The sequence below is a fragment of the Egretta garzetta genome, unplaced genomic scaffold (genome assembly GCF_000687185.1).
Source record: "Egretta garzetta isolate BGI_Z169 unplaced genomic scaffold, ASM68718v1 scaffold326, whole genome shotgun sequence".
Lineage (NCBI taxonomy): Eukaryota > Metazoa > Chordata > Aves > Pelecaniformes > Ardeidae > Egretta > Egretta garzetta.
The window spans coordinates 1,760,232-1,772,406 of record NW_009260026.1 but is presented as its reverse complement, the minus strand read 5'-3'; the positions used below and the strand labels follow the sequence as shown (position 1 = coordinate 1,772,406).

At 40.8% G+C, this 12,175-nt stretch overlaps 1 protein-coding gene across 1 annotated transcript in view; it reads left to right on the top strand.

Moving 5' to 3' along the window:
- KALRN (kalirin RhoGEF kinase) overlaps nucleotides 1-12,175 on the top strand; it is a 363,097-nt gene that overhangs the window by 147,917 nt on the left and 203,005 nt on the right. Inside the window, exon 12 of the mRNA XM_035896306.1 lies at nucleotides 8,429-8,598. Within this exon, the coding sequence (XP_035752199.1) occupies nucleotides 8,429-8,598 (170 nt within the window). The remainder of the gene's footprint in view (nucleotides 1-8,428; nucleotides 8,599-12,175) is intronic.

Sequence of the window (12,175 nt, the reverse complement as noted above, 5' to 3'; positions counted from 1 at the left end):
TGCTCACCCCATAGATACCAGTGGGGTTACTCAAGTGAGTAATGGGCATGGGTTTGCCCTGTCAGTTAGGAACAGTAATAGTGTTTTATTGCAGGCACTGCTAACTTAATTTTACTTGATAACCAAGGCCTGTGAAATTAAATTCTCTCTGCTTCGGTTGAATATCGTGATTCAGAGATCATTTCAGAGTAGGTCACTAATTTTGACAGGGACTGGCCCTCATGTTGTGGCAGAGTTGCTGGGAAGCAGGGAGCAGAAAGCTCATGGGGCTAAGGTCTGTTGCTGTTGACTCTCGTCAAAAGAATTGACAGAGTGAATCAAAGTTAATCATGGAGCAAACATGACAGTGGTTCTGGGATATATTGTATAATCCTGTCATTCATTGTAAATTGACCCAGGATTCATAGGTAATGTTACTGGACTTGTTTGACTTTAACTGTTAATATTGACATTTCAGAGCAATTCCCCATTGGGTGATAGAGACTTGTGATGAAGAGCATAATCAGTTTAGCAATTCCACTTCCTGGCAACTTCTAGAAGTCCTGAAAAGGTCTTTGGCTCTGAAGATGTCTACCACAAAGTATTTGTCTTGCACGCTTGTACACTACTCCTGTCCTGGACAGTGCTTTCGTTCCTTTTCTCATATTATGGCCAGATTAAAAAAAAACAATGAAAGCATAAAATTCAAAAATTACCCAAACTGGCTCTCTGCACATAAAATATTCACTGACTGGCTATTTCACATCCTAGAAATTTTGTTCCTTCAGTGGGATAAAATGAACAGCTGAAATTCATTCAAAGCAGTATACAAAATTGGACTTAGAAAATATCTGGCCCTCCTCTCACTGCAGGGCTGTGAAACATCAAACCTTAAATTTATGCCTTACAAGTATGAATGCTGTTTTTGCTGGGAGCTGAATCAGTGTAGTTTGATGGGGGGAGTATTATAAGCAGAGAAATCACAAGACAAGGGCTAAAGTAAATGATGATTTTTTTTTTTTAAAAAAAAAAAAGTGCTCAATTTGTAAACATTCTGATCTGTCCCATCAGAGGTAGATTTGCAGGCAGAGAGCAGGCGACATGGGAGAAGTGAACTGCCAAAACTGCACATATAGGTAATGTGTGTGCAGTCCTTTGCCTGGATGGTAGATTCCTTGGAGAAGACAGATACATTGCCAGCTTACAGCCATCCTTCTGATAATTGGGGCTGTAGAGAGGGCTCTGCTGGTCTAACAAGCATTGGTTTTGTGTGACCTACGTAAAAGTTCACTCTGGGTTATCAGCAATCAATTACCATGAAGCAGCAAAATAAGAGCAAATCCCTCTCCAACTGCAGAGCATAGGCTGTGGCTCTGACCAAAATGCAAACATTCACTGATCATTCACGTTGGTGGTTTCCCTGCAGTGTTCAATCTTGTCTGTAGAGCTACCAAAGATCTGGGACTGAGGAATCAGGACAGCTGGGATGGTGCAGGGTGTCCCTCTTTCCTGTCCATTTGTTGTCTAGAAGCAAGGGGTTTTTTTATGAAGGATTAAGAAGCTGGGAATGGAAAGAACTGTGGTATCCTGGCAGCACATCCTGCTCTTGAGCAGGGGAGTTTGAAGCACAGCCAGACCACTAGTGAATAAAATTCTGCCATATGTGATGGCAAAAAATTGTGAGACAGAATCAAGGTAATAAGAATTAAATGTTTATAAATGCAGCCATATAAACCAAATCTGAGGAAGTTGAACCTGCAGCAGAGGAAGGGCAGGTGCATGGAAGAGAAGTACTTTCCACCATTCCGCCATGTGCTAGCCAAAGGATTCCTATAGACTGCATTTAAGTTCACACTTTGCTATCCACATTTTTCAGGCCATTCACCAGCATTTCGACTGACTGCTTGGCTTCACTCAAATATCATCATTGACTTTTGAGGGCCCTTGCATGTATTTTGTGTGTTATGGAGACAGCTCTCCAGCCTGTATGCCTTGCACTCCAGATAACAGTGGTTCATGCTGCAGCTAGAAGGGTGTTTTATGAGCACTTCTAAATAGGATGAGCCAACTCTCATAAAGTACCCTTTTATTAGTCATATTACAGACCATTTTCCCAATTTCCTGAAGCTGAAGAAGGTGAGTTTTTCCCAGTTCCAGTGTGTGGGCTTGCAGCTTTTCCTGCTGTGTACAAAGGCAACAGAGTGGGCAGCCAGTGCCTTTGATAATCTGCATACTGAGTAAATCTTCATCAAAACCATACAGGGACACTCCTATAATTCACTCATCAGTCAAAAGACTCATTCTGTTGTGCCTTAAGTACATGTATGCAAGACAGTCTACACAGCTAGTTTGAAATGGCTAGTGTCAGCGTGGTGGCTCAATTTAATGGATCCAATAAGACTACTTGGTTAGAGAAAGGTCCCACAGTTGGTTTAATCCTTAGCAAGTTTGAGAATGATTCAGAATTGCCACAAGTGATTTATTTCTGAGGTTCCTAGGGCATAGTACACAAAGTTGCCCAAAAGGCTCAAAGCAGCAGATCAGGGTAAGACTGCAAGTGATTTGGCCAGTCACTGGAAAAAGCACAGATGGAAGAGGTAGCGTCCATTTGGGAAGTAATGAAACGTTTAGAACCAGTGAACAGTTAGAGGAAAATGTAATGGTACCTGCATTTATTTGAGTAAATTGCAGAATTTGTAGTGTGTATTTTACAGCTATGGAAAGCTCCTCCTGGACCAAATTGTACTGTATTACACTGATGTAAATCTTCTGATGTAGGAAGAACTTCCCCAAGCCTATTATCAGTATGATCAAGTGCAGAACTTGATTTGCTTAGTACAATTACTGCAGTTAATTACATCCAGATTCATAATTACAAATAACTTATATTAAAATTGTAGTAGAAGATGAACATGTTTTTGCAATTCATGATGGTAGCAGAAGCAGAACAGAACACGTACATCTGATTCTTCAGTTATAAGCCAACTTTCTCTCCTAGAGCGAATAGTCCCTGAATTACATTTACATGACCTTGGGCTGGGGATCTGCACACTCCCTGATGTAAGCATAGCTACCCAAATCACGTTTCCCTTGAGAGGAGATTATTTTGTGCTATATCAATCTGGTCCATGCAGGACTTGGAAAAAGCATCAGATGTTTAGGCATTGCAAATCCTTTTGCCATAGGCAAGGTTACTAATTAAAAAGCGTCAGCATACAGAAGCACCAGATGCAGCCCAACCAAGGATGAATGTCAAGGAATTGGCAAGGAAAAGGGAAAAAGCAAGAAAGAGGTTAGGAAGAGATCAGATGTTTTTTTTTCACAGAATGTTCCCTTTCTTTTCACTTGTCATTTCTTCCCAACCCGTTTGGTGGTATCTGACAACATTACTTCTTGAAGCAGGGTGTCTCATCAGCTGTATCTTACTGTGGAAGTTGCATATTGTGGCATTTCATATGTCGTGTCTGGTCATATCCCATCTTGTCACATTTTATTAGGTATGCTGTCATTGTGTGACACCTCGCTGGTGGCATGCAGTCACATTACAGCTCATCATTGCGTACATTGTTTTCTACGTTTCTGTTGATATTTCTATGGGACCTTGAATGTGACTTTGGAAAATGTTGAAATATGCTTCCAATTTATAACCACCATCAATTCTTTCAACTGAAACAGCACTGGATGCATTCTAAGTGTGAATAAACATCATCTGATGAAGGTTAATTGTGCTGAAAAGTTTTATTATCTCCACCATGTTGGTGCAGGGAAATCAAGGTAGAAAAGGCAGTTTCCTAAAGGCTGTGCAGTGAAGCCAGATTCCCAACAGCACTTGAACAGGTGTTTAAACATAAGCACAGGCTGAAGTCCTGCCATAAATTAACCTGAACTTGGGGTCTATGTGACTCCCCTAATGCATATTATGAAAAAGCTGGATGTTACTGCTCAGAATAGCTTTGTATAAGCCTGGCATAGTAGCAGAGGAAAATAGTGTTGATGGCCATATCTCCCTCTGGAGCAATTCTGTTTGTTTGGGTTTTTTTCTCAACCTGCTGTTGGTTATCTGTACACTTATGTTACAACTCCTGGAGTGGAAGCAGTGCAAATCAGGTGGGAAAAGAGGGTCCCCATATTTCACTGAATTCTTCTGCATTCTGCTCTAGCCCTCATTGCCATGATGGGTATCGCTTTACTCAGTTGGCATGAGCATCCTTTTGGGGCCTGCTCTGCAACACTTGGCACTTTGCTGACATAGGAAAGGGGTAGAACATATTCCCTGGAAAGTTGCTTGTTTCCACTACCATCCTTGTTTTGAACAACTAGCAAAAGATGTTGTACAATGGTAATTCTCATGGATTGAACTGACTGGTACTTTGCTTTTCACTAGTCTCATTACTCAGTGTTTTTAAACTGCTGTTGAGGGGATTAAAACTCATCTCTGGCATTTGCAAATAGCAGCGTATAAACACTGTGTGTTTAATAGTTATTCCAAACACACAGGCAAGATTTTCTTAGCAATCTCTTTAGGTTTTTTTTAAAGCAGTCCTTTGCTCTAAGTCAGAAGCATTAATTTCTAGGTAACAGGCACAGATGTCCTTCAAACCTCCAGTAAGTGGTCTCATTAAGTACTTGAGTAAAATGAAGAGTATTGCATCAGATGAAATAGCTGGGAATAAAGAGCTGTATTGTCTCTTGGATGGAGGGAAACTGTGTATGTTTTATATCCAAGAAAGACACAGAAATTGTTACAATGCATGAGAGGTGACAGGTGCTCCCCCAAAAGAAGGGTGGGTGTTTATCGTTCTTCTTTTCCACTGGTCTAGTAATCAGAAGAGAATTGTTTTTCTTGTTTAAAGTCGCGGTTTCCTTGATAAATAAAGCCTCAATTCCTGAGCCTCTGTGGACCTTCAGCATGGATGTTTTAGGGCTAGGTATTTGCCTTAGACTTCTGTGTAGCTGACAACTATAACATTTTTAGATGTAGTTTGCATGAGTCAGATTTGTGGGTGGATCTCTCTGATGGACTTAATTCAGGTTTTACCACTAATGTGTTAGTATTTCCATATCCAATTAATCATACCAAAGCATAGATCAATTTGAAGGAAGCACAAAAGTTATTCTTGTGTTATTTCTTCATTGCTTTCCAGGATTCTGTATCTTTGGTTCAGTATGTGTTAAGCAATACAATGCAGAGATTATCTCCTTTTCTGGGCATCTGCATCACTGGCAAGCTTAGTAAAAGTCCCCACAGCTGGATGTGGAAATATTGTGTCAGTATGTGAAATGTCTGCATGCATCTCCATAAGGCCCCTGTACAGGGTCAAGTGATACATTAGTAGTTTGGAGCACGTATGTGAATGTGACAGGTGCTCACAGATTTTGCCCATAATAATAGAATAAAAGAAAAAAGTCAATTTCTGCAAATAAGAGATCACAGTTGTCCTGTCTAATATGTCAAATTTCAATGAAAAATTGAAACCATTCGCTCAGTCTACGCTAGCTCGCTGTTCAGAATAGGTCACAGCATGAATTAGGAAATGCACATGGTCTCTGGTGATTTGGGGTTTTAATAGTCAGGATTTTTGTAAATCAGTTGAACAGTTGCATTGGAATTAAACATCAAGCCCTTATAGGAACTGATTTTCCTGATCTGTGACAAACTGGATGCGATTTCTATTTTATGATTAACAGCTCTTCTGATTCTGGTGTTGCGGTGACATGGAGTTCATCTTTTCATTGCTGTGGCATTCACGAGTGGTCATAGTAATTTATTTCAGGTGGTTAGTTGTAGCACATAACCTAGTAGGTTTTTGAATCAGGTTCCTATTGTAAATTGTTCCTGAAAGATTTTCCTAATCTTATTAATATTGACTGATTTTTTGTATTAGGATTTCCCAGGGATTGGTGGAGTCTAAAGGATTAAAGGCCTCTGAGTCAAGGATGACCTAGATTCTGGTAGATTTTATTATGCAAATCCTTACAATCAGAGGTCATTAATAGAAACATCTGAGGCTAATATGAGTTAATATATTTGAGTGCTCTCTGAAATTAATGAGCGTTTTGGTTCCAGGTGAGTACAGTACCGTTTATGTTTAAGTATTTCAAAACCATTTTGATTTAGAAGTGAACTCAGAAAGGGACTTAGTATCTTAAATGTCCAAATCCTTTTGGATGCTGCTGAAAGTTGGGTTCTGGAGACACTTTTGAAACTTTCTCCTCTGCCCTTTCTAACATGATCATTTCAAGAAAACAGCAGATTCCTAACAATGAAGCAAATACTCAATTTCACTTTCATTTTTGTAAAGGAAATTCCCTAAGCTTTTTTGTTATCTTAAGCGGAAAAATGAAATATGATGAACAGCAAGAAATTAAAAAGCTACTGGCTTTTCCAGCTGGAAACAGAAGGATGATTTATACACATGGGTGTTTTCTGTTCTGTATTTACGAAGTGCTCTATTACTCAAAGATCTGATAAGCGAAGAAAGTAGTATTTGTGAACAACCTGGTCTTTGCCTCTTATAGTCCAGCTGTCCCTACTGTTTGGATGGGTGCAGGGATCAGATCAAAACCAGGAAGATTCTGAATGTAATTCATATATAAATGCATCAGTACATTTTCCCTTATGGTGGCTTCCCAAAGTTCAGCACCTGGACCTCAGGCCACAAACGAAAAAGTTCTCTATTTCCTCCTTTAAATATGTTTTCATTCTTTTCTTTATTTCACAAGCCTGATTACATAATTTTATATATATATATATTTATTAATAGTTGCCCTTTCATATCATGCCTTTCTCCTGAGAATGTGAAAATATGTAAATAACCTGAGCAAAGACATTCCATTTTAGGCCATTAGAATTTTGCTATTTACGAATAAACAGAGGCGTTTACCCAAAATATTCAAAGCTGACTCTGAATACCTAACTGAAAGGCCTTCAGATGAAGCATATGTTTTAAAACTTGTTTTTATAAAGTCTGTCAAGCAAGGAGTCCGTAGCAGAGGTGGGGACAGAGCACAGGGAACTGGGCTCTCCCTTTTCTGGTATCATGAGCAGCTCTGGGACAGGTTCTGATTTTTATTACTTTGGTTTAGATCAGGGTGATATCCTTGAAGTCAGCAGAGTGCGTATAGTGTAACATTTGATGACTGGCCGTTTGGACCCTAATTGTGAGAAGCCTTGCCAGCTGGTGCTTAAGACACCCCTCTCTTCTCATTTTTCGTGGACACACAGAATTCAAATCTCGGAAGAAATCCTGTAGGATGGGGGTCCAGTGCGCCTCGTTTTGAACAGGAACATTTTTACCAGCTTTTTTGCCACCCCCACACAACGTCTGTCGTCTGCTCCCTTTGAGGCAAACTGCTTTGCGGCTCCCTGGAAGGGCCAGCAGATGCACAGCCCCGCTGCCGCCAGCACCGTGTCCTTTGACATCTCCCAGGGCACTGGTGCAATGGGCAGTTTCCTGCTCCCGTACTTCTCTGCTACCTTGCAGAATATACCAGCAGTATGTGGGTTAATGGGGCAGGCATGGCACAGAAAATAGTCTCTCCGGTGGAGTCATTAGGATTTGCTGGCAGACTGCCAGCTCAGTTGGTGCAATTTTACACTAACTTTTCAGAGCATGCTTAAAGGGGAAACCTCCATTTGCTTTAAGCTGTTACAGCCAAGGAGGGGCTGCTGGGGCTTGCCTGCCACTGTCCAGATCTCCGATGAACAGCTGGCTGGAAGTTCTCATCTAAGCACTTATTCAAATGATTTGTTATTGTTGTTTTGAAATTAGTAGTCAAGACTGTTTCAAATTAATGGATCTGCATGGGATTAATTGGTGATACTGCTGTCTCCTATATTTGGATTTTCTCAAAGTTAAAAAGCAGAGTCTGAGGTGAATTTTGAGGAGGGGGGTAAGTGGCAGAAAACCACAAAAAAACCAAATAAAAGGGAAAAAAAAAACCCAAACAAAACCCCTCCACAAAACCTGCTGCCTGGGAAGGCATAGCTGAGCAGGCACAGCTAGACATCAGCCAGAACCACACATACATACCAAAGATTTTAGGTCTGTTCTGCAACAGGCTTCAGCTGCATGTGAAATTAATAGCAGCTGATAGCACACAGCTCCTGAAAGGGTTAGGTTATCACAGCTGTAGGGCACTGTAATTTGTTACTTGTGTAAAGAGTTAATCAGAATAATGTAATTAGTTATTGTCATATAATAAACTGAAATACAAATTAATTTTGGAAAAAAATTACCTGATACTGTATTTATATTACTTTGTTGCTTAAAATGGAATTGTATCAACCAGAATCAATAACTGGTGTACCTTTTTGGTTTTAGAAACTTTAGGTCAGTTTTCATGTGAAGAATGCAGCCTAGTTAATGCTTAGTGATCTGGAATTAGAGAGCAAAAGGGTTAAATCTCAATCCCTCACTGATTTATATTTCCCTCCCCTCCTTCCCAGCTGTGGACATGGATGGAAGATCTGCAGAAGGAGCTCTTAGAGGATGTCTGTGCTGACTCCGTGGATGCGGTTCAGGAGCTTATCAAGCAGTTTCAGCAGCAACAAACAGCCACCTTGGATGCTACCCTCAATGTTATTAAAGAAGGGGAAGATCTAATCCAACAGCTCAGGTAAGCATCCACCTGGAGGACAGGTGTTGAGAAATCTGATGCATGCTGTGGTTTAGGTGTGCATAAACAGGGAACTATAAACTGGGATTAATTGGGAGAATTTATTAATTCTTTGCTTATTTATGCTTCTTCAAATTCTTTGAGTATTTTATTGAAATTGCAAGTGATTTGTGTGGACTGATTAGAGTAGCCTGGGGATCAGCATGGGTTCCTGTTTGACAGAGAGATTATTTATAGGCACAGTGAAGTGAATTGAAACAAATGTGTTTCAGGTGAATATTTTTAGTTGGTATTTATAGAAGATTGTTAAATGGTTGTGAGCCGAGGCCTTGTGATTTATATGGTTACTCCTGATGTAAGAGAAGTGTATTCCTCTTAATAAAATATACACGCCTGACAATCTTCACCCTTTCCTTTTGCATGCAGCAGCCTTCTATTTATCTTTGTCCACGTGGGGTTTATTCATACTGTCAAAGAGGGTCTTATACTGCCAGTTCTACTTGCGTTACAAATTAAACCAGCTCATTTTACCTGATTTAAAATACACGAAGAGGCTGGCTCCAAGAAGTTGGGGTTTTCTGCTTTCTCAGTCTGTAAGTGTAGTAGAACGCATGTTTTCAAAGTAAGCTTACAAAAAACTTGTAGTTGTGAGACCTCTCTCACTTGTTCTTTTTTATAGTGTTTTTCTGTGGCTTTAACTTTGTGGACAGCAGTGGAGTTTTCCTGCCTTTTAATGATGTTACTGAGCTCAAAACCAGGTCCAATACATACTCCTTAGATCTGTGTATTGTTACAGATTGCCCTTACCTACATGTACATAGTGTGTATGTTCTGTATACATATACAAAATGCAAATCTTCCAGGTCTTATGCATTTCACCAGGGACTGTCCCAGAGAGTTATGTTATCCTCCTCACCCTGAGCTTTTTAATCTGATGCCTTCAGTTCTCACATGAAAAGTGCGGAAAACCATGAGCCATGATAGGAAAAGCCTAAGGTGCTCTAGAGTGGAGTACATGATGAAGGGCCCTGGTGGAGCTCTGCCCTTAAGAGCCCTCCTGGAGTCCCTGAATCTTCTACTACAGCCATGTGCTGAGCTTTCCTCTACTTTTTCCTATCACGCTAGATGCAGAGTCTTCTCTGCTGGGTCAGAAAAAAAAATGTGAGATTTGAAAGGGCTTCTCTAGGGTTTGATTGTCATTCAGCCCTAGGCAGCCATGCAGGAGAGCCTGTGTAAATACCTAGTCTTACTGTATGTGGCTTGCCTGTATCACAGCAGGAGAGCGAGGGACGCAGGCTGTGGTATTGCTTGCCGACATCAGAGTTGGAAAGGAAGGATCAGGAGTAGGCATAGCGAGGCTCCATCCATCCATTCAACTTTGCTGATAAGTGGAAAGGAAACATGCTGTGTTTGGTAAGTGAGCTGCCAGGAGGAGAGGGTTTTAGCTAAGAATGTATGGCCAGCCTTAACAGATCCGTCAAAGGTCTGCATGGTAATTTGCCCTTATGCAAAGGAACTTTTTGCAAAGTTTAGATCATTTCTATGAGATCACAAAAATGACAGTGAAATTCTGAACTAAAGATTTTTTTGTTGTTCATCCCACCTATTGGCATAACATCATTTCAGCATGAACACCCATGGAGAAGAGTCTGAAAGGGACCCTGTATAAGCCCATCAGGTGGAGCATGGGGTGGTTTGTGGGGCTGCAGAAAGTGTCTTTATTGAAGGAGTCCCAGTGCTGGCTGTGGGATTGGTCTAAAGGATTTTTGCTTGCACCTGAGTCAGTAGGAAAGAAGCACATGGAGTTGGAGAGTGGCCAGGGCAATATTTGGAGCTGAGAAATCAGTGGAGCATCAGTATGTATAGCAGTTATTGGAGAAAGGCTGGTGTAGTGGCTGCAAGGTCATGCAGGGGAAGAGGTGAATTGGGAGATGTCATGTGGGACTTCAGCTTTTTTTAGTGTAAACTTAATCAAATCTTAATTTCAGTCTTTGAGAAGTAAGGCTGCCCTCAGTTTTGAGACTTTTTTTGAAATTGGTGTCATGCCTAAACATTTGTGAAATGCCAGGACAGGTTTTGTGGCAGCTCTATTTAATGAAGAAATGTTGGTTTTGAGGTCTGGCTTGTGTTCTGGGCGGTGAGCAAGGTGGAACAGGGTGAGCATTTTGCTCAGTGATCCCCTGCTTTTGTTAAAGTTAAGACCAAACACAGAGCAAACAGTTGTCTGAAGGACAGAAGCCCTGAACACACGCAAAGATTTGCAGAGCTGAACTGTCAAGACGATGTCTGATTCAAGTGTTGGTTTTGAGCTCTCTGACTAACTGCAAAGCCTGTAACACGATCCTGCACTCTTTCAAAAAGTGAAGCAGAACTGTGTAAGAAGAACATGAAACCACCTGTGCGTGTGCACACTCCAACAGCTTTTGTGGCTGCTGGCAAAAGTAAAGAACACACAGATAAAGGAAAGGAGGAGAAATTAGAATTGCTGCAATCTTTCCGTAACAGAGCAATGCATTTCACAGTGTGGATCACCTTGTACCTGCCATGAAGAATAGCTGAAGATTGCAAATGCTACAGCAATGAAGAGAATGAAATACACTGCTCTTATCAAGCATGTCATAGCACAGGTTAAAACCAATAAAATTAATGGGGCTTTGAAAAATTTTGTTTCTTGTCCTTATCTCTGAGGGAACAGATATTGGTTTAGAGAAGATGATTTGTGTAATGGCACTCTGCGTCTCCTCCAGATAGCTTAGGAAAAGCTCAGCTGCCTGAGCTACTTAATACAATGCCTGGGACTGCTCTTCATGGAAGGGTTTCAGAGCCTTCAGTGACTGCACCAGGAGACCATACCTATGAAGAATAAACCAGGCCTGGCTAGCAACATTGTATGTGTCATGGTTAGCATTGGAAACATTATTGTCACTCTTCCTTATCAGTGTTTTACTGAGGTGATCATCATTCTCAGCAGTCAACATGAAGCACATCTTTTGAACTGCATTTCTAGGAGTGTTGCTGGGGGCAATATTTCTGCACATCTGTGAAAGGCAAAACAATGACTTGCTCCAGTGAGATGTGAAAGAACAGGAATGTTAGGGGCAAGAAAAAGGCAATGAAGAGTTATGTATCTTGCCTTCTTTACAGTAGTTCAGCATATGAGCTTTTGATAACAGCTATGTTTCACTGAGCTTTCTTCCAGTTAAAGTACAGAAAGTGGTTTCAGGAGCACAGCGTTCATTCTGAACAAACTCAACAGCAATGCACTAAGCCCAATTTTATGTTCCTCAAAGTTTAGTTTGTATTTTTTTCCAATAATTTCCCTGCATTTCATAACTCTTAATTCTTAACTTTTCAGAGACTAGTAAGGATCTTTTATGAATTCTTTCCCAGAATTTCTCATCACCAGACAGAGCAAGAAATCTTGTAGTGGAATCATAGAATCATAGAATCATAGAATGTTTTGGGTTGGAGGGGACCACTAGAGGTCATCGAGTCCAACCCCCCTGCAGTCAGCAGGGACACCGCCAACTAGATCAGGTTGCTCAGAGCCCCATCCAACCTGGCCTTGAATGTTTCC